Source organism: Bicyclus anynana, chromosome 20 (genome assembly GCF_947172395.1).
Source record: "Bicyclus anynana chromosome 20, ilBicAnyn1.1, whole genome shotgun sequence".
Classification (NCBI taxonomy): Eukaryota; Metazoa; Arthropoda; class Insecta; order Lepidoptera; family Nymphalidae; genus Bicyclus; species Bicyclus anynana.
The window spans coordinates 3825560-3849068 of NC_069102.1; the positions used below are offsets into that span (position 1 = coordinate 3825560).

At 35.1% G+C, this 23509-nt stretch overlaps 1 protein-coding gene across 3 annotated transcripts in view; it reads left to right on the top strand.

The window, feature by feature from the left end:
- Nucleotides 1-23509, top strand: part of LOC112056877 (G-protein coupled receptor dmsr-1-like) — an 84990-nt gene that overhangs the window by 40166 nt on the left and 21315 nt on the right. For all 3 annotated transcript variants that reach the window (XM_052887758.1, XM_052887760.1, XM_052887759.1), the window contains exon 2: nt 11202-11566. In XM_052887758.1, the coding sequence (XP_052743718.1) occupies nt 11276-11566 (291 nt within the window). In that variant the 5' untranslated portion in view covers nt 11202-11275. The remainder of the gene's footprint in view (nt 1-11201; nt 11567-23509) is intronic.

The following is a 23509-nucleotide window of genomic DNA, read 5'->3' on the forward strand; positions in this document are numbered from 1 at the left end:
TACCTTATTCCTACCCTACACTTATTTAGAATATAAGTACCTATATAAATATATGTATTTAGAACAACGCGAGTCTTTTTATAAATCTCTTTGTAAGAATGGTAATACCAGATTGAACGAGATGCTACGTGCGAGTAGTTGGATAGTAATCTCTTCCGTGGCTTGAAAATGACAAGCTACACAAACAAGCCACGCTCCTACATTAGCATAAAACGACCTAAATAACAGCGCAGTGCAAGAAATACATGATAGCTTTACAAAACTAGTTGTTGCCCACGACATCATTTGCCTATTAGTTAGGTAAAGTCGTTTGATAACATAAAAATCTTGAAGATTCGCAAGAGGATCTAGAAGATTGAGAAGAGGTTTTTATCCGACTATGGCGAAGCCAAAAGGAAGGGTATTGATTTTGGCAGTCTATGTATGTATTTTTAGACAGTTTTTTCCTATGGTTATTTCAAAAAAGGTTTTAATAACACGCCACTGGTTTGACATTGTCTCCAAATTAGAAGGTAGCACTTACGATGTTATTTTTTAATTATATTACTTAACTTTGTCTTGTTTTTTGGGTGCTTATACCCGAATCTGTGCTTACGTTTTTCTTTTCCACACTGGTTGTCTGTAAGAGATCGCTCATTAGCGATAAGGCCGCCGTTTCTACATTAGTTTCTAAGTCTTATTATAAGTTATTGTTTATTTTTGTTTTAAGTGTACAATAAAGTATATTTGTTCTTCTTCTTCTACTTTTTAGTTTACACTAAAAAGTACACTTTTAATGGACTTCCATTATTTTTATTAGAACCAAGCGCTTCAATCTTAGAATCCTTAGTCTGTAGCCATGTGGCACGTTGATTCTCTTTCTACAATCGAAAGCGCTTCGAAAACTAAAAAATGACTGGGAAAGACATTCGTTATTGACAGGTCACGTGAAGTTATCGATCGAATCAATCATTCCCATACATTATTTTTTGGTTATCGAAGCGTTAGCGTTTGTAGAAAGAAAATCGACTAGCCACAAGGCTACCCTTCTCTTTCTTGGTATTCAATACACGCGACAAACAACAATATTGCAGTCTTAAAAAAATCGGTTGTTTGTAAAGGTATACTAGCTGACGATAGTTAAACGTGACAATACTGATGAAATTTCATTTTTTAAAAGAAAATGTTTGCTTTTCTAAAATACTGTGTAATAATCTTCATATACCAGAATAAAGTTGGCAATCCATCGAATTATAAGACGTTGTCACGTCAAAAAAGAACTATTGATATTTTATACAAAGTCTGGTACAATATTGATTGAATAGTAAAACTTAGTACTTTTCTCTTAGCTTGGCGTTGAATACAACAAAACATCTTCAGTTTCTATTCAAATAAACGGCGTGGGCGTTGCTTCTCTTGTTTTGCTAAAGGTTGTTTATTCATTGTCTGAATATAAAGATTAAATTTAAACTCAACTGTTTGACCTGTTCTCTTTATCTTCCGGAAATTTGGGAAACTTAACTTGTTAATGTAACTTCAGCCATTTTGGTCAAATAATTTATTTTAAGGAAAACGAAGCACCTTCTTTTTTTGTGAATTATAAAAATCTTGGTTTGAACATGCTTTGCAATAATTAAAACCCCATACAAAATGAATCAGTGACATTGGAGAAAATACATAACTACGGATTGTATAGCTATTGAATTTTGTTTTTATAGATAAATAGGTACTTATATAAAATTCATGCTATTTAAAAAAAATATCGCACACTTGCGATTGACATCTCGGGCTGTGGATTCGATAACTGAAAAATATTGGAGTGATTAACATCTTTCCTATTGTCTGGAAGGTTTATATGTATATGTTATGCTCAAGGATTGAAAACGTTCTGTGAGCGAAAAAATAGCTCACAACACAACACAAGCGTTGTGGTTACACTAATCCACATTCATTCATTCACACGAAATTCGTGTTATGACTCTAAAGAAAACGCGCACGACGCGTTGTGACAATCACAGAGAGACCAAATAGCGAAATTTGTGTCGTGGCTGACATGTTATTCGATCTCAAAGCGTTGTGGCAATGAAGAAAAGCCACGACGCGTAGAGATCGAACAGCAAGTCGGCCACGACACGTTTTCGCTACTTTCGAAGTAAGCAAGGGTTTATCAATACAGTATTTTTGCAGTAAACAGTGCAAGTGTCGCTCCAAGAATATAATATGCAACTCAAAATGCTACAGTAGTTCCTGCAAAAATAAATAGCAATCAAATACATTTGCCCCTATTATCCTATCAAAAACCCCGTGGGCGAAGGCCGGGGTATAATTAAGCGCGCGGCCGGAGGCTCGAATTCTCCACGATTCCATCATCAGATTTGTACATGATGATTATGGAACCACTTCAAATGAAAACAAAATAATCATCCAAATCGGTTCAGGCATCTTCGAGTAATCGATGAACATTCACAAAATAAAAGATTTCGACGAATTCACTACCTTCTTCTTTTTTAAAGTCGGTTAACAATGACACAAATTTTAACCTTTTTCAACCCTTTCACATTCTAACGATAGTCAATGTATCTATTACCTTAAACAAAATTTGAGAAATGACAAACATTCATAAAAAAAATTCAACCCTTATTTTGTAGGTATAATTTACGCTATGTTACTTTAGGCCCTAATGGCTGAATTGTGTATTCATTTGAGTATTAATAACACATATTGTACAACTGTTTCATAATCTGTTTCAGCTTATTACTTCTGTAACGATTTCGAAAACTTCGAAATATCTTATTCAAGTGAGTAAGTAAAGTCTAACTAAGAGAGTACTCAATGTGAACTCAATGTGAATGTGAACATTGTTCTAAGCTCGACTAGATAAATTGTAATTACAACTTGTACGAGTGCGAAAGTTTCTAAAGACTCCCCAAACAGTAGGAGCACTTATCGTCACCAATAACAGTTAAGTACTGCCAGCTCTTCATGTCGGCAAACAAACTTTGCTTTGACTACGTTAGCTTTATTTTGTTAAGCCGTGTCTACATTTGCATCGTTCATCTGATCGTGAATTCGTATCGTCGAGGCGTATAATCATTACCATTATGAGTCTATGTGAATGGCGCGTTATAAGGCCGGGCCTCCCTCTTTATAGGAGAGGGGATTTGGAGCTTAAACCTAATACAGTTCCAGTGTGAGTTGGCTACCTTCATTTTTTTTTTTTAAATAATGTTTGACATATTTTTTATAATATGATCAATATTCCCATTCCCCTCCAACTAGTCGGGAAAGACTGTGCTAGGAGTGGGTACGACAATAGACCAACGGGGTGAGGAATGAACCACTAGCCCTCGGTGATGAGTCCAACCGCTTTACCGTTGAGCTATTGAGGCTTTAAAATTGATAATATTTGATTCTTAAACGATTACCCTGAGATGCTAATGACAGGACCGACGTACTCTTTGAAGTATGGAATGGGTGTACGAAAATTACTTAACATTATCCAATCAGTAAACATCACTTATCGGTAACAATAACAGTTTTATGCTACCAGCTGGCAAAATGTTGACAAAACAAACTTTGCTTTGATTAAGTTAGCTTTGTAACTGAAAGGTGTCCACAATGAGATACTCTCTCACCGTATCTATTGTATATACAAAGTTTTATAATAATGTACAAAGAATGATAATAATGTACAAAGAATGATACGGTGATATAGTCTAGTATCATTAGTCTAGTATCGATCCGGGGATCATTTTTACAATTTATTACTATTGTCGTTATTTTGTCAAATTAATTTTCCATGAGCAGCTTCATCTTAATGAGACTTCAGAGAATTTGATAGATATCATTTGTAAAAATGCTCCCCGAATCCTGGACTAATACGGATCCGGTGAACGTATCGTGAAAACGATACAAATATGGACCCGGCTTTACATAAAACGCTTGTTGCCTCAAGGCTCAATCTTTTTGTTACACTGTAATAAAGTATAGGTTAGAAGTTGTTTACGAGCAGTGACAATGAAATTAAACCGCAACAAAGAAGGAACGTTATTAATTTATGGCATAAAAAATGTAATCACAGTTGAAAAAAATATTAACTCTTGTCGTTATTTTGTTATCATATTCCGTAGAAATACAATACCTACTAAGATATTCTTTTTAATATAAACATGGAACCGACTTCAAGGACGTATTCCAGTTATTTTGATTTTAACACAAAAATACAAAACTGATTTTCATGAAAATGAAATGGGACCAATCTGGAAGTATACTTTTTCAAACATAAAAATATTTTTCAAAAATTGGTTATAAAATGACGAAATTATGTAAACATTAAAAAAACATACGCGTCGAATGTTTTTTTTTTGTAAAGTTAAGGTTCTCAATGGAATAATTTAGTAAATATCTTAAAAATAAATCTACTTATTTGTAATAGAGCTTGTCTGGATGTGTATTCAATGTGATGCTTATTTCTGGTGCAAGTGGAAGTACTGCTAGGCTATGCTCTAACGATATTTTTATAACTCGCAAGTGCGAGTTTCGAATTCACCTTCTATCTCTCTCTGTTTAACACGATACAAGAGAATGAGAAAGGTAGCGGTGAATTCGAAACTCGCACTTGCGAGTTATACAAAACATCGTTAGAGAATAGCCGTGCTGTGTTACGGATACTGAAGGGTATAGTTACCCGAGTACACAGGCATTTATGAAGCTTAACAGTTTTACACCTACTCATAATATGTGGGTTGTATACAGGTTGGGCACAAAGCAACGTAAATAAAGACGTATTTCTAGCGAGTGAAATGAAAAGACATTTTAGAAGCAAATGTACTCCAACGATATTTTATATATACTCAGAGGCACAATTATGCGCCCAATTTAATATGACGCGAGTAATTAAAGTGGGCGGGTAATTGTGCCTCTGAGTATAATATTTATATCGTGGATGTGCTCCAACTAAGACTTGTGCCCCTTTTATTCTGTCATGATTTTATTTATATTAATACTATAGACGCCCACTACTTCGTTTTTGTGAATATCAATGTAAACTTTCAACCCCTACTTCAGCCCCTTCTATTTATTATATATATTTATATTTATATCTTCTATTTATTTCTTCTATTTATAATATATATTTATATTTTTGCATGTTTTATTAATAAATATTTCAATAACTTTACATAAATATAAATCAAAACATAAACGATTTATATTTAAAAAAAAATTAACCCTTTCAACCAATTCTTAAATGACATTTCTATTGGTGAAAGAGTTTCAAATCTTTCCAGTAGTTTTGAGTTTATCCGTTACACACTAAAATACATTTTTTTTCTTTTTATGATACCTACTAGTGAATGATTTGTCAAAGAAATTACGTGACTTAACTTTCTACCGCTTCTCTTGGTAAAGAAAATAAATTATACCTAAATGCCTTTAAATATAATCGAATATTCAACAAAATCCCGAATTCAGAGCAAATTCAACCTTAAAGATTGAGTTAAAGGTTTAATTAGCAAATGCGACTACTCGAATTGAGTGCCAAGAAGTTGTGTTTGGCACTCATTAAGGAGGGGACGTATTTTGGTCGCTGATTGTGCATCCACTTTTTAATAGGAGATCGATGGTCACATTATATAATGGCGATAATATCGAGAATGTTATTTCGCTGAAACGAAAATAAGAAAACGATGTTTTGAAGCGTACGCGCGCTACAAATTCACCCCACAGATCTCTTAAATTCGTTCGTTCACCGAGTAATTAATTCACTTTGTGTTTTGTTCATTTTTACAATGCGCATTGATCGCTGATTTTGAGGATAGGATATCGAAAATTTATGGCCAATGTCCTAAAATAGATTTCCTAAAGGAATCTCTGCTACGGCGGTCATTTTCACTGGAATCTGGCTCACAAGTTGGACGGGTAGGTAATCCGACATGACAGGAGAGAGATCAGAGATACGGCCGAGGCCTTACTAGCTGTCCGGGCCAGAGATGTAACATCGCCAACTTTGTGAAACCAACTACTGACAAGTTGAGCTGCCGTTAGATCAAGAATGGAAACAGGAATAAATTTACTTTGGTTTATGTAAATCATATATGATAAGCAGACTCAGACAATAAGACCCTAAAATGACAGAGAATGACCTTGAGTGAAGTCACGCACTTGTGAACGTTGTTTGTAGGGTTAAAGGTACCTTTGACTGTTTGAAGGTAACAAACACTCCCCTTTTCCAATTACACAACAAGAGATGTGGACGGCTCGAATGCCACGAGCATACTGAAGTCGTCCGTACTGCAAGTCGTTGCAACGCGGCGATAACAATAATAATATCATTATCATCATCACAGTCGCAGGGATTCGCTGGAGCCGGCGGCTCAGCCCCTGTAGACAAGTGGCACGTCGATTCTCTTTCAACGATCGCAAACGCTTCGAAAACTAGAAAAATGTATGGGAATGACATTAGCTATCGACAGGTCTCAACGTGATCAAGATCTGTCATTCCCATACATTTTTCTAGGCAATGAAGAAAAGCCATGACAGGTATGGAATATTATTTCATTACGATCATTGAATTACTATGTACTACGCAGTACATAGTAATTCAATGATTACGACGTACACTACTTTCCGATATGGTGCGCCGAGATAGAATAGCATGTCAGCCACGACACGAATTTCGCTATTTGGTCTTTCTGTGATTGCCACAACGCGTCGTGCGCGTTTTCATTAGAGTCATAACACGAATTTCGCCATGTGGATGTTTTACTGTGACCACAACGCGTTGTGAGCTATTTTTCCGCTCACTGAGCGTTTTCGATCTTTGAGCGTAACATATATATACTTTTTACACTTCCTAACGAGTCAACACAAGTCGACGTTGTAGACGATATTTAGGTATTATGTGATTAAATAACTTTCGTTGTTTATTAAGCCACTAAATGAAATTAAGACAAATCTACATCTATCTATATACTAATGTATAAAGCTGTAGAGTTTGTTTGATTGAACGCGCTAATCTCAGGAACTACTGGTCCGATTTAAAAATTTCTTTCAGTGTTAGACAGCCCATTTATCGAAGAAGGTTATATGCTATATATTATCCCCGTTTTCCTACGGGAACGGGAACTACGCGGGTAAAATCGCGCGGCGTCAGCTAGTTATGCATATTTGTCCGCCTCAGTTTTTAAGCGCTAATATCTCCAGCATAAAATATCGTTAGTTTAACCCCCATGTTATTCGTCGCTATCGGTAATTGACGCTTGTAAATTACAAGTACATACTCTTAAGCGACATGTTGATAAAACACACAATAATTTGCTGTTTCTACGTAAGTTTCTCACACTCTGCAAACACTTCGGAACACTTATAGGCGTTAATAACTAATTAAACACTTAAGTAACTAAACTGGTTTGATATTACACTTGAGAGTATCCACTTAACTTGATTATTTTCTCGTGATGTTTTTATAATTATCTTCATTACGAGTACTTCGTCTAAAAATGCTTAAAAAGAAAAAAACATGGAAGCAATTTAGATTTATGTCCGAAGATTATGAAAAACGTATTTTTTTTTATTCTTTATAAGTTAGCACTTGACTACAATCTCACCCGATGGTAAGTGATGTTATAATCTAAGATGGACGCGGGCTAGCTAGCTAGGTGCCACCAACGAAAAAATCTAAATTTTTGACCTAAATGGCACATGTGAACGAGACTATAGATTTAACGAGTTATGTCACAATTTCTAGAGCAGTTTTAATTAATAATGTGAACGTGTTGTTTAACAAAGGTTATATTTTATTTGTACCCTCATACATCTGTGTATCACGTACCTACATATTATGCTCTTTGATCTTTGACGTACCCTACCTCTATGTTTTAGAAAGCAGAATTTTTTGCTCTCATTTGTTGAAAAGCTTTACTTATTAATATTCTTTGAAGTTTTACTTACCCTAGTGAAATAAAACACTACAGCAAATATGATACAAAGCAAGTTTGTACAGTCATGCTGTAAGATCTGTGATTTGTGAATACCAAGAATAATCGTCAAGAAATCGGCACCTTTAAAAAATATATCACGTGATATTTTACCACTAGTGGATGACCGCGTCTTCGTTTGCCCTTAGACTTCTTTAATCCGGCCCTATCGCGTTCTTCGTTCTTATACACTGTTACTTTAATAAGTGTTAACTTTTAAGTTTAATCTGAGCATTTTAGAATTTAAACTATCGGGAGTGTTATTCATATTAATAACACGGCTAAACCTCACGTGAAATTAGGTCGGGGTATGCCCGACTAGTTTCGAATCCAAACAAGTTAGGGTCGTGCCGCGTTGCAAGAACCAGCTCATGCCTAAAGCCCTGTATGGGTTTCGAACCCATACTAGTCGGGCATACTCCGACCTAATTTCACGTGAGTTTATCTGAGCAAGTGGTGACTTGTCTTTGATAATGTAATTGATGTAGCTGTTTATCCCGCTGGTGTCTGAGAGTAGTGTGATACGGATGGTTTGGGCGCATCATTCGTCTTCGTCAATATAAAGCTATAAATAACCGCTTTTGGTAGTTCAACTTATACGTGTTAGCTTTTATTTGTAACCATTTCCAAAAAGGAGTTGTATTCGACTGTATGTAACTATGATTTTATTTTGCGAGTGTTAATCTATATACTAATATTATAAAGACGTAAATTACTTACTGGATCGAGTGAAACGATTTTTTCAATTATTTTACCATTAGAAAGCCACATAAATAAAGTGGCTTTCTTGTGGCGTATATAACGTGGCGTTCTTGTTAAAAAAAATTTGGAAAAATGGCGTCTAATAAACAGTTTTTTGACAATATCTCGTTTCCGACTAATTTTACGATCAAAATAGTTATATAATAAATAAAACAAGAGAAAGTTTCCTAAAATTTAACTCCCAGAAAACTTTTCAGGTAAAACTACCAAATGATTTTATTACTAGGTACTTAGCTCGAAAAGAAACATTCACTTATCAGTTTATTAGATAAAAGTATTTTATATCAATGATAACAATATATTACAAGTAGGTTGCCTAAAAATCTCTTGTGGGGGGTCGACCAACACTGCGTTTTGTAGTGCGGGGTCGCGATTCCAGCACTTTGGGACACCAACGTCCATCGGCTCTTCGAACTATGTGCCCCGTCCATTGCCACTTCAGGCTCGCTGCTCGTTGAGCTATGTTCGATTACGCAGAGATACTCCGAGCATTTATTTTTTTTTTTTTAATGCAGATAGGCTCGCGTTTGACTATGATCTAACCTGATGGTAAGTGTAAATACAGTCTAAGATGGGACACGCTTGCCTAGAAGGTGCATATTCACTTTTGTTTTGAAGCATAGCTCGTTCCATCACCCGCTGTGTGACTGTGCGCCTTATTATGGCCCATAGTGAGCGACCAAGTCTCGGAACTATAGGTCATCACTGGCAGCATGCACTGTTTGAAGACTTTTGTTTTCAGGCGCTTTGGAATTTCGGACATCAAGCGAGTCGCAGTGATTCGCTGGACCCAGGCGGCTCAGGATCGTGATGTTTGGAAGTTCCTATAAAAGGCCTATGTCCTGCAGTGGACGTCCATCGGCTGATATGATGACGATGATGATGATAAACAACCTTATTGATAATGTTTTTAACATAGATACTTACTTTTATGAGTATACTAGCGGACGCCCGCGACTTCGTCCGCGTGCAATAAAATTTTTCATAAATCCCGCGGGAACCATGGATTTTTTCCGGGATGAAAAGTAGCCTATGTATTTATCCAGAGTAAAATCTATTTCCATTTCAAATTTCAGCCAAATCGCGTAAAAGAGGAACAAATATACTTGCACACTTAGACGCTTACACACTTACACACAAACTTTCGCCTTTATAATATTAGTGTGACAGATACAAATATTTTTCGTTCGTTTTTCTAATTAAAAAGAATACCTATAAAAGTATAATCCATAATCCTAACATACAATATCCGTATCTTACTAACAATCTATTCTTGTTAATTACACAGTAGTCAGAAGTACTATTATGCAATAAAGAAAATTTAGCAAAATATGAAATTTATTATTAATACAGGAAAATTATAAACGGAAATTCTTTGATGTTAAATGAGTGGCATATTTTTTTTGATATTATTTGTTTTGCAGAGTAGACAGCTTGGCGTGTGGCCAGAGCAATCAAATTGCGTTTTTATAGGCCGCCATTCGGTACTATCAAGTGATATTCGATGGACCCATTAATGGGTTTGCTTCATTTTAATATTCCTTGTCGTCGTCTCAATACCAAATTAATGATTTCATAGCGGTTTGCTACTTCAGCAAATCCAAGAATGCTATAGGGTATAGAATGCTACTATTATTCTAATGGGGATGATGACTAGGTTTGAATATACTGAGTTTTTGAGGCATTCGGGTCAATAAGGTCATATTAACTTATAATTATCGTACGTATTACTTTAAAAAACAAAGATTATCTGGATGATTGCAAAATAAATAAGATTATAAAATTTCGAAATCTATAATAAATCTTTTATTAGAAGAAAATTCATAGATTTTTAGTTTCCTTACATTAAACTTGACATTTTTCAATAATTAAACTATAAACATAAGTGCACAAATAACAAAGATTTCTAATTTCGTTTGAACACCCATACAAATCTAATGATCCTTAATTATTTTAGTCATTAATTTGTGCACTTTATTTTTTAGGGATCCGTGGCATTGCCGCAAATATGACCCTTTATATTTCTGTAGCTCCGAAAGTAATAATCGCAGATATCCTGTTACTTTTACAAAATTGCTTTACTATTGGCATACTTTTAATTTATATAAAATTAAAAAGAAACTGTAATCCCTATTAACAAACATAGGGTTTGTTAATAGTAGTAAATTAATACATAGTACTAATTGTAATTTGTCACTCATTATAACTCATGTATAATAAAACCAAGTTATTTAATTTCAGTCATAATTAGTTATACCTAAATTATTAATAGATAGAGTGGTTAAGAATTTTTCGATAGATATTTTCAAACTAATGTATATTATTATATATTAAATAATTTGTATTCCTAAATCTGTTGTTAATTTTTATTGAGATTTTGTTCATTATTATACCTAGGTCATTCTATCAAATAATTAGTTTCAATTCCACCTCTTTGGGTTATATCATAAGACAAATATCTTTAAAAGTACATTTTATTTTCAGATTTCTGGCGCCGGCACCTAATGGACCAATTGATTTCACATTACGACATATTGTCCAACTGAAGGCACCGCAAGATGTCGAACAAATCGCAAACTCTAATGGAAATATTCCAAGAAATCCTAGCGGCTTCTGGAAACTCATCGGACAGTAAGAGTATAAACGAGACGAGAATCTTAACAGCTCTCAAGGAGCAGGCGTTTAAGGAAAGGAAAGAAAACATCGGCTCAGTACTCGTCAAGGTGGTGAGCGACGCTCAGAGCAAACTCAATCTCACTATCAAACCGGAGGCCTGTAACTATTGTGAAGGGGACTTCAGAGATGTGGTTGAGGCGTACAACGGTATACACGGATATGTCAGTCTTATGGTACGTACCTTCTTTATAATTATTATTATTATCAGATATTCTCTCATTTACTTATTTCTACTTTTTTTTTAATTTTTAAAATGTTATACATGTTACGGTCAGCCATGACACGAATTTCGCTATTTGATCTTTCTGTGATTGTCACAACGCGTCGTGTGGGTTTTCATTAGAGTTTTACTGTGACCACAACGCGTTGTGAGCTATTTTTCCACTTGCTGAGCATTTTCGATCTTTGAGCGTAACATATTTAAAATACAAAATATAACATATTTAAAATACAAAATATATAAAATACTATTAAAAACAAACGGGACATTTGGGTGCCCAAGCAACCGGCGGTCAGGGCTCCAGAGTGAGGAACCTCCTCACAATACGCGCCGTCTCAAGAATCACTGTCTTCTTTATCCGACTCTTGATCCAACAGTTAAGCAAAAGCTTCTTAAGGTGTTGGTCGAAGCTTTTCGCCATTAGACCATTGACTGAAACAACTATCGGAACAATAATAGTTGATTATCGTAACAATAATAGTTGTCAGCCTATTTTATTATTATTAACCCTTTTAATAATTATATTTTATGATATTACTAAAGCGAGGATTATTTAATATGTCAATCTAAAGAAAAGACGTGAAAAAAGTTGAAAAATGGAAATGTTATTTTTAAATATTAACTATTAAGAGAGTTTTTACTAATAACTAGAATAATCCTGGCTAAAGTCTCGACTTCTTCGAGTTTAATAAAAACAAGAACTTAATTTGTAAAATGGAATACGACAATCATTTCGGCAGAATGAGTGCAGTAGAGATTACTTTTTATAATTGAACTATTTTCATCAAGACTTTAACTTTAATTACAATAGTTTCTTCTTTTATTCAATACTAGCAGACGCATCCTGGTTTCCCACCCGTTCCCGTGGGAGTATGGGCATAAAGCCTAGATGCTAATTAGTGAAGATAATAAAAAATCTAACAATGAAGGAATTATTAAAATCGGTCGAGTTGTTTTCAATTAAATCTTAACAAAAAATCGGTTATCGGTTTAGTCGGTTTACTGACGATAGTTGAACGTGACGTAATAAGAAAATACTGATGTAATAGTTGCATTTTTCAAAAGAAAATGTTCGTTTTTCTAAAATAGGTACTGTTTAATAATCTTCATAGACTAGAATATACTTTATTTCTTGTAAAAATAGGCAACCCTAGAGCGAGGGAACGACGTATGACGTAAATTTTTTCGAGTGTGCAGTCGGCTCCATCGAATTATAAGACGTTAATACAAAAAAATAAATCTGAACTCTTTTCAATATTAGTTTAAATTTAGATCATTTGAATCTCTATTTTAGTAATAAACATAGTATCAAAAGCAGTCAATAAAAGCAAATTAAAAGTACGCTTTGTAGCTTTGCAATATCACGGTAGACTGTTAGTCAACAGTCACCTATATTTATCAAAGCGAGACAATGTTACATGTGTCCGTGCTGTGGTGTCAAATAGACCCACGCTTTTATAATTTCCTGCCCTTTCAACTGTTTAAAGCGTGGCCTACGAGTTACCGCATGGATGCGTAAACAGAATGATCGACTGCATAAGTAGACGCGTTTTTACGAAGGCAAAGTATAATACGCAATTGACATTTCGTTATAATTGCCAGTAGTCAAAATTGAGCTATTTACATTTAAAAATAATAAACTAGAATATAGAAATCTTTTCAAAATACATAATACTAAAATACGAATGTTTTATGAAAAGGTAAAATAAATTAGCCGTGATAGCCCAGTGGGTTCGACCTCTGTCTCCGATTCCGGAGGGTGTGGGGCATGCACCTCCAACTTTTTAGTTGTGTGCATTTAAAAAAAATAAATATCACGTGTCTCAAACGGTGAAGGAAAACATCGTGAGGAAAACCTGCACACGCAGAGAATTTATTAATTATTTGCGTGTGTGAAGTCTGCCAATCCGCATTGGGCCAGCGTGGTGGATTATTGGCCTAACCCCTCTCATCCTGAGAGGATACTCGAGCTCAACAGTGAGCCGTAAGGGTTGATAACGGACGACGACGACTGTTATGATCTTTGTATTAATGATGATATTACTTTCGATTCGGGAAAGCATACTTTGCAGAGATGAATCGATAAGAAACTCTACAGTAGCTCTTGTCAAAAAATGTTGGTTACAAATTGTTTTTTTCCAATATCGACTTATCTCACGATTAGCTCAAAAGTGAATGATCGACTGCATAAGTACCCGCGTTTTTACGAAGGAAAAATATGATAAGCAATTGACATTTCGTTATAATTGCCAGTAGTCAAATTGAGCTATTCACATTTAAAAATAATAAAGTAGAATATAAAAATCTTTTCAAAATACATAATACTAAAATATGAAAAATAAATAATATTATTTTGTACAAATTTTAAGATTTTTGTAAGTCATTGAGATATCTACTAATACTTTAAACTATAATTTGATTACAAAACACAACAACACGTAGAAAATTTAACTTATTTCTTCCAAAATATAGTTCTTCCATAACTTATTTTTACAAGCTAACATATGAAACTAATATTAGAGAGAGAAAATATTTATATTTTTGTATGAACTTAAAAACTACTGGACCAATTAGAAAAATTCTTTTACCAATCGAAAGCTACATTATCAGGGAGTAACGTAGTCTATATTTTATCCCCGTATTCCCACGGGAATGGGAACTACGCGAGTGAAACCACGAGGTTTTGCTAGTCTACACCAATTTTAATTTGAAATCGTTATGAAGCAAAAATGTACAATGAAGATTACAAGATTTTCATTTCTTTCTTTGATTTTTATTATACTTGGTTCGTATTGAACTGAACTACCATTTCAGGAGTACATTTCCGAATTTCTGGATTACGTGCTTGGAAACTGGTTTGTCGGATTAGAAGTTTTCAGTAGTCGAGAGTACCTAGTAGCAAAACGGTCATTGACCTGCATTTCAATTTATACGTGAAATTTCTTTTCGAATAAAAGCTGGGCCTGGTTATTCATAGTATACTGGTGTAGGTATTTTACAGGGAGTATTTTCCAATAGAATACGACCAATGCTGTCGTATATGTATTTGTCAGCGAGTGAGTTATTTGATCGGTAACCAAATTTACGTTAATTATTGTGATAATTACAATAGGTTTTCAAGTAATTGGGATTTAATTATTTACTGTTTAAATAAATAAGACTGTAAAAGATTGATAACGTGACTCTTGTCCAATAGCATTGCGTCCAAAACGGTGCGTGGCCGATACGCTTGACAGGTAAATTTCCTTATTTGCCTGTGAATGGTCTGAACTGTGAATTCGCCTGTGGTTTTTATTATGTTGACGCTCTTTATTAGGCGCATTGCTGTCAATTTACTATTATATCCAAACAAAAGAATGAAACAAATAAAAAAGTGTGTCAGCTCCGTCGCACGAATGGAGTTTACTCTTTTCAATAGCAACGCCTGAAAAGTGAAAGGTGCGCAACCGAGGTGCAGCGCTGCGTGCGGATTTTTCTCATACCGGGCACCTTATATATAAAAAATCGATTCTTAAGGAGTAAACTCCAATAAACTCCAAAAAAGAAAAAAAAAGAAAAGAAAAATCAGAGCATCCTTAGTACATAACGTTACTTACTCATAATAGTTTTATAATTATATACATTTTACATACTTTACTGAATTTATTAACATCAAATATCTTACTTGAAAACCAAAGATTTTATTATAGTATTAGGTATGTCATTAGCACATCGAAACTGAAGCGAACAAAAGTAGTAAATTGTATTAATTTCTTTATATTCCTGACCAAGATTCCATTATTCTATTCTATTTAAAATATTTGAATATAAAACTATACTTCTCAAATTTTAACCTATTTGCGATCGATGTGGATGTTCTGAGGTTCTCTGTCTACGCTCCTCGACTTCAGTGACTTCTGTGGTAGAGGTAGCTTGAGCGGTCAGCGCCGACATATATACATAAATGTATAATGTAAGTAAAAACAAAACTGTGCATGTGTGCGCTCAATGGAGTAGCTAATTTCGATTCACTAGCGCTGATTTTGTTGGCACGTAACATTTTTAATAGTATACAATATTTGTTAAAACTAATAAACTTAATGTAGGAACGTTTTACGTTACGGTACGTACGTTAATTAATAAGGACATCATAGGTAGATTGATGACGATCCACGAGTGATACGAGTATGTGTCGTAATGACAAATGACGGCCATTCATCACTTTCAATGCTGTTTTATGTTGCAAATTGGTTGCAAATGATAAACTTCTAATGCATTATGCAAATGTAAACTATAATCAAGAGACAAGAAACTTGTTTTAGCAGAATCAAAGGTGACTACAAACATAAGAAAACTAATGTCGAACAAAGGTTATGATTCACAACATTTGTCAGGACAACTAAATTAACAAATCAAACTGTAACCAAAATAAGACCCTAGAATTACAGAGAATGAAGTCACGCACTTGTGAACGATGTGTGTAGGGTTAAAGGCGCCTTTGACAGATATCTAACACTCCTTTTTTCCACTCAAGTGACTCTTCCCGCTTATCCCAAATAACCCATAAAGAATTACACAACAAGAGATGTGAACGGCTCGAGCGCCACGAGCACACTGAAGCCGTCCGTACCGCAAGTCGTTGCAACGGATCGATAACATTTTTACGTTGAATGAAATGTGGTGATAAAAAGAGAATATAGAGCAGATTTATACATTATTATTTTTATTTTTTCGACATTTATTTTTAATCATCTATAACACTATAACAAAGCCGTACATAAATAATAATTAGTCGTAATTCATCATTTTGTAACTGAGAAATTCCATTCACTCGCGTAGTCACCTGTACCGCTCAGAAGTGACGGCATAGTGCTCAGAGTTATTTTCTGATATAGTAACAGCCTCCTAAGCGTCATTCACGTTGGTTCATTACAGGTAAAATTTATTCAAGGGCATGTAGTCTATTAGTAATAAAACATACTTGCAAATAAATGATTTGATTTGATAAATATAGATAAAAGTTATTATTTTATACCTATGTTGCGAATTTATTCCGTGCTTTTACAAAATCCGTAAGATTTAACTAAAACAACGTAGATCACAGATTAATATTTAATAGGCAGATGGAGCGTACGGAACACGACGGTGTCGTAGCCGCTCCAAATATAAAATCAAAAACGGATACATTCTGAAGTCAATACGACACGAAGCGTCGCATGGCGTCGTAAAATGGCGTCTTATTTTTTTAAATATTTTAAAAACTGTTCACAAAAAATTAAGAAATATGATGAAAAGAGTATTGGTTTATTGGTAATTATTATTGATTATTATATTAATTTACGTAATTGTTGTTAGTGTTAAATTTTGTTAATACAAATTATTAAAGAAGTTTCTTTAAGCGGATGTCAAGGAGACGCGTGACGATGAGGGTTTTTATTTGTTTCACCGGCTTCGCCACGCTGCTTGTAAAGACTCACTCTGTATCATCTTTACTCTGTGGCGTAGATAAATCAATTATTTTATAAGAGCAACAACTGTGAAATTACGGAGGCGACGCCGCGTCGATTTCACGGCCGGTCGGTTTTTCAATAAAATTATTAATAGATTCGACGTGAATGGAGATTAACTACCTACCTAGCATTTTGTTCAGGTAGTTCTTCAAATTATTATTTCTATCTATACTTCTATACTAATATTATAAAGAGGGAAACTTTGTTTGTATGTTTGTTTGATTGTGATGAATAGGCTCAAAAACTACTGGACCACTTTTAAAAATTCTTTTACCATTCGAAAGCTACACTATCCACAAGTAACATAGGCTAACTTTTATTAAGAAAAAAATAAGTTTCCGTAAGATATTTGGGTTTTCCGGACACAAGGTGTAGAAAATCAACCAGAAAAGTTACTTATTTTGCGTACGTTGCCTAAATTATAAAAGATAGAACCATAAAATGTTCTAATTAATTGTAGATCTAATAAATATCTACAAAAGGGTAGACAGGGGTAGGGTAGGGATAGCGTGGGGTAGGATAGGGGTAGTTGAAAGTTTACATAGTTTCACGCGGACGAAGTCGCGGGCGTCCGCTAGTTAGAGATATAAACATATGACGACCTAATAAGGTTGTTAAAGGATATATGATGACTGTTAGGAAACTAACAAATAGGTTTTATTAAGACCTACTTCCTATAAGTATGACACTGCTACAATGTGGGTTTGCTTTTATAATGTTTGCACCATGAAAATTCATTCAGTAGTTTTTGCGAGAAGATGCACAGACACGGCAGAGGACTTGCGACAAATCATACATATTCCATACTTGCTGGAGCCATTCCAGCACCTTGGGACCCCGACGTCCATCGGCTCTTCGAACTATGTGACCTGCCCATTACCACTTCAGCTTCTTGATTTGCTGAGCTATGTCAGTGACTTTGGTTCGTCTGCGGATCTCCTCAATTCTGATTCGATCACGCATAGAAACTTCAAGCATAGCTCGCTCCATCGATTCAGTAGATCCAAAGATTACCCCATACAACACCACAAATCTTTATAATATTAGTATAGAAGAATCTATAGGTACATTGTTTACACGAATATGACAAAAAGCAAGCCTTTGTTCCTTGTCATAGAATCCTGCACGTCCGCTTCCATTAATCATTTGATTACCGATCTTCCCTCGGTTTATTTTATATTTACCTATTACATGCTTTTATTGACGAGAATTGATGATACGCCCCAACATTTAGAGCTTATTCGCACTAGAGTTTTTTAACGGACGTTAAAACGGGGTTTAAATACAATAAACGCATTGGTTACAATAAACACGACAGTGTTTTTAAAACGACGCGTTTTTATCAGGCAGTGTTAAATTTTCAATTTTGGTCGTTTGAAATTCCTTCATTTAGCCTTGTCCAGAAGGGGCGAATTCGTCGCGAATCGTATCGCGCGAATTCATAAGCGTATTGTCGAAGTATTAAATATCAATACATCGCGTCCACAAGCATCGCGCGAATTCTAAATACGCGCGTAAATCGCGTGCACTACGCACGTAATTTGCGTGTATTGCGAGTCGAGATTCCTCCCGAAATGCTTGCGCGTTGCTACGCACACAATTCGCCATTTCTGGACTGAGCCTTAATTTCATACTGTATTTGAACGACGTTAAAAACGTCAACGTCCGTTAAAAAAGCTGTCGTGCGAATGAGGGCTTATAGAGTTACACAATAATTTTCACAACATCGCAATTTTAATGGATATTTTAATAAAGATTAAAACTTCCATTACAATTGCGATGTTTCATTCTGAAAGTGGAGAGAGACGTTTATTTATAGAGTTCCGTAGCCAAAGGGTAAAACGGGACTTTATTATAGCTTGGAAACTTCGTTTGTAACTCTCCCGATGGTCCGCGCGGGCCAGGGGGCGTGTAGCGAGGAACGAAAAACATGTGCATGTGCATCAGTCGCGGGTGTCGTGGGTTCGAGCCCACACGGGGCCCTTAGTCATGAGCTGGTCACGTTGCATGAACCTGGGTTCGAAACTAGTCGGGCATACTCCGACGTAGTATCGCGTGAGTTTTAGCCGTGTTTTTTTTACATTCTTCACAAGTTAGCCCTTGACTACAATCCCACCTGATGGTAAGTGATGATGTAATCTAAGATGGAAGCAGGCTAACTTGTTTGGAAGAGGATGAAAATCTACACTCCTTTCGGTTTCTACACGACATCGTACGGAACGCTAAATCGCTTGGCGGTACGTCTTTGTCGGTAGGGTGGTAACTAGCCACGGCCGAAGCCTCCCACCAGCTAGACCTGGACCAATTAAGAAAACCTCATAATATATATAAATAAATTAATATTTCATGAAGCTATTTATAAAATGCATATTTCCTTGATACTGTGTTTATAAGACGATTCAGTTATGACGATTTTTATGAGCTATTAAAACGTCAATTTTTAGTTTTTTTTTATTGATATTGCGGTAAATTTTATGGGAGCTTTTGTATTTTAGAACAATGTTCTGGTAAAATATGTTTAATAGTTTGTTCACTGTATCAGCTAAAGTGGGTTTCCTTTATTATAACTAGCCGACGTCCGCGAATTCGTCCGCATGGAAATCGATAGACCCCCTTCTATTTATAGTTTTGCATGTTTATATGTATATACATATAATAAATAGTCCACTTATAATTTTCCAAAAATATAACTGAAAACATGAACAATTTACAAAAAAATTTAAACAACATTATTTTTAGATTTTTTTTGTTAGTACATGTACCAATTTTTACAAATGTAACTTGAAAAATTAAGGACTTTTCATAAAAATTCAACACCAAACAGGTGTTGAATTTTCATCCCCTTCTAATTTGATTTTAGCGACGTAAAGTACCCTACAACCTTCTACAAATAATAGTTTCAAATCGTGCTAAGTTTCATTTAAATTCATTCAATAGTTTTTTTAGCGTGATGTCTTGCTTGGTCAACACGGGCAGACAGACTGACAAAAATTTTTAAAAAAGTATATATTTTTACAGTATCTATATAATGACCTCCAACTAAAATATGTTTATACGAGTATATATTCAATGTACATAATTTGACCTGTTACAGTTTTATTATATGAATAGATAGATAGATAAATAATACGTTCGTTGGCTGAACAACAGATTGTCCATCTGATTTAAAGTGGAAAGCCATTCCCTATGCGAAATTTACTCTATAAGGGCTATATAGTAAATTTCACAGAATTTGCTAGGATAACGTCGTACAGTGCTCTGCAGATTATCTACTACCCTTCGATTTGGAGGGCGTAGGTTCGATTCCGGTCCGAGCATGCACTTTTCAGTTATGTGCATTTCAAGAAATTAAATATCACGTGTCTCAAACGGTAAAGGAAAAGCATTGTGAGAAAACCTATATCTGAGAATAATCTTGATTCTCTACGTGTTTGAAGTCTGCTAATCCGCATTGGGCCAGCTTGTTAGACTATTAGCCTAAGCCCCTCTCATTCTTAGGTGAGACTTTTGCTCAACAGTGAGCCGAATGTGGGTTAATGATCTACCACTACTACTCCGATATATAGAGCTCTTATACCATTAATAAATTATAGTGTTATCGTATTCAGAGGGCCAAACAAAGGCTTTACAAAAATCGTAACGGAAAACGAAAAATAGAAGGCTAATATAATTATCTTGACAACGATCGTAATTAAAAAGTTTTAAGTGCCGTAAACAATTTTTGTACGGTCTTCGTTGATACATAATGTAAAAGGTAAAAAAGAAAAAAGCTACGAAATTTCATTTGTATTTTTAAATAATGATGCAGTACAGTTAAACGTAGTTTAAAACACAAAAGTAATCAAGTAGCTATGATAATCCACAAATAGCATGCTCTTCAGTAAAGCCTTCATCGTCATCAACCCATATTCGGCTCACTGCTGAGCTCGAGTCTCCTCTCAGAATGAGAGGGGCAAGCCACCACGCTGGCCTAATGCGGATTGGCAGACTTCACACACGCACAGAAAATTCTCTGGTGTGCAGGTTTCCTCACGATGTTTTCCTTCACCGATTGAGGCACGTGATATTAAATTTCTTAAAATGCGCACAACTGAAAAGTTGGAGGTGCATGCCCCGGACCGGATTCGAACCCACACCCTCCGGAATCGGAGGCAGAGGTCTATCACGGCTCAGTAAGGCCTTATTGATTTCGATTTGCCTTTGTGCATTGCCTTACTGAGAAAGAACGTTTATTATTATCACCGACAGGTATTTTTGTACCCTTGAGACTTGAGAACGTGCAATAATTGTACACTATTCTATATCATCATCATCATCATCATTATCATCACCATTATCATCATCATTAACAGCCGATGGTTGTCCCCTGCTCGACATAGGCCTCTTGCATGGACTTCCAAACAAAACGGTCTCGAGCCGCGAGCATCCAGCTGCTTTCTGCAACCCGCTTGATGTTCTCGGTCCACCTAGTGGGGGGTCGACCAACATTGCGTTTTCCGGTGCGGGGTCGCCATTCCAGACTATTGTTCTATTCTATATAAATTACGATAATCTGATAAAAGCTGAAAAGCTAAATATATAATATTATGGACTTCAATACAAAGCCAAAAGAGCTAATCAAACAAGGAGAATCGAAAAAGAAGAATTGCGGTTCATCGCACCTACTAAAATATTTTTTACTAGCCGACGCCTGACGCCCCGGTGTTTCACCCGTGTAGATCCCGTGAGTATTTGGGCATAAAATATACCCTATAACGCGTAAGTAACGTGGCTCTCTAGTGGTAAAAGTATTTTCAAAATCGGTTCTGTAGATCCAGAGATCCTCAAACTGTACCTCTTCATAATACTAGAATTATGTGAATTAACTTGTGATAAAGTAGCCATGTGGCATTTTGATTCTCTTTCTACAAACGCTAACGCTTCGCAAACTAACAAAATGTATGGGAATGACAGATCCGATCGACAACTTGATAACGTGACCTGCCGATAGCAAATGTTTTTTTTTTAAATTTTCGAAGCGTTTGCGATTGTAGAAAGTGAATCGACGTGCCACATGGTTACTCAAGCCCAGTTTATTTTAATATAAATAATAATAATTAACATTATGTTTACCCTGTAATATTATGTTCTATAAAATAAGGCCTCAGGGAGATTGAGTGCTAACAGATGTAGAATCGCCACAGGTAATTAATTTCGTACGAACAATCAATGTTGAAATATATCCAATCTTTCACATGGATTTGTCGACAAATGAACTATGAACTATAATGTAATCTTCCTGAGTTTATAATATTTATTTGCTTCAGAATTGGGATATTGTTTTAATATTCTTACATTTGGATTCTCGCATGCACTTGTAATATGAGTTAATTTAATAGATGTTTTATAAAAAACGTTCATTGAAGCCTAAAATATTTTAAATCCCTTACCTAAAAACTGAGACTACTAGCCCCGATCTCCCCTATACATTATAGATAGGTACGTCCAAGTATTACAATATTATAAAGAGGAAAAGTTTGTGGTGTTGTAGGAGTTATTATATGGTTTTACTGAACCGATTTTGAAAAGCATTTTACCACTAGAAAGCCACGTTATTTGTGAGTATCTTAGGCTGTATTTAATCATTGTATTCTCATGGGGACGGGAACTACGCGTGTGAAATCGCATGGCGTTGGTTATCAGTTTATAAATCAAAAAGTACTTAAAATCATTATCAAACATTAAATGTTAATTATGTGAATTTCATTAATTGAACGTTAATTAATAATTTTCTATTAAGCGTGATATTCAGTGGTGGAATTAATTATTCGATGTAGGTAAACAACTTTATAATCCAGCTTTTGTTCGATTCAATTTAAAGTAAATAAAAAGTGAGAAATGTTAATTTATGAATTCCCACTGTAGAGGTGTTTCAATGAATAATAATTATCGTGCCTTCACTCAGGCACTAATAATTTACTTTGCTATAATGAAATACTAGCAGACGACCGCGGTTTTGTCCGCGTGGAATTCAGTTTTTCACAAATCCCTTAGGAAGTATTGCATTTGCCGGGATGCATAGTAGCCTATGTGTTAATTCAGAGTATTGTCTATATTCGTATTAAATTTCAGTCAAATTGGTTCAGTAGTTGCGGCGTTAAAGAGTAACAAATATCCAAACAAACATCCATACAAACTTTCTCGTTTATAATATTAGTAGGAGTAGGATTGGAATATTAATTTTTTTGTTTTTCGCTTTCGACGAGTAAAGTTATACATACAACGACATCTACAAAGACTATCAATAGGTACAAACCTTCGACCATCAGGACCTGCCTCGCTAACCGTTACCCCTCTGGCAAAGATCAAAAATCAATGATCAAACGCATTTATAAAAACTGTTGCTAAAGAATCGATGTTTCATTGTT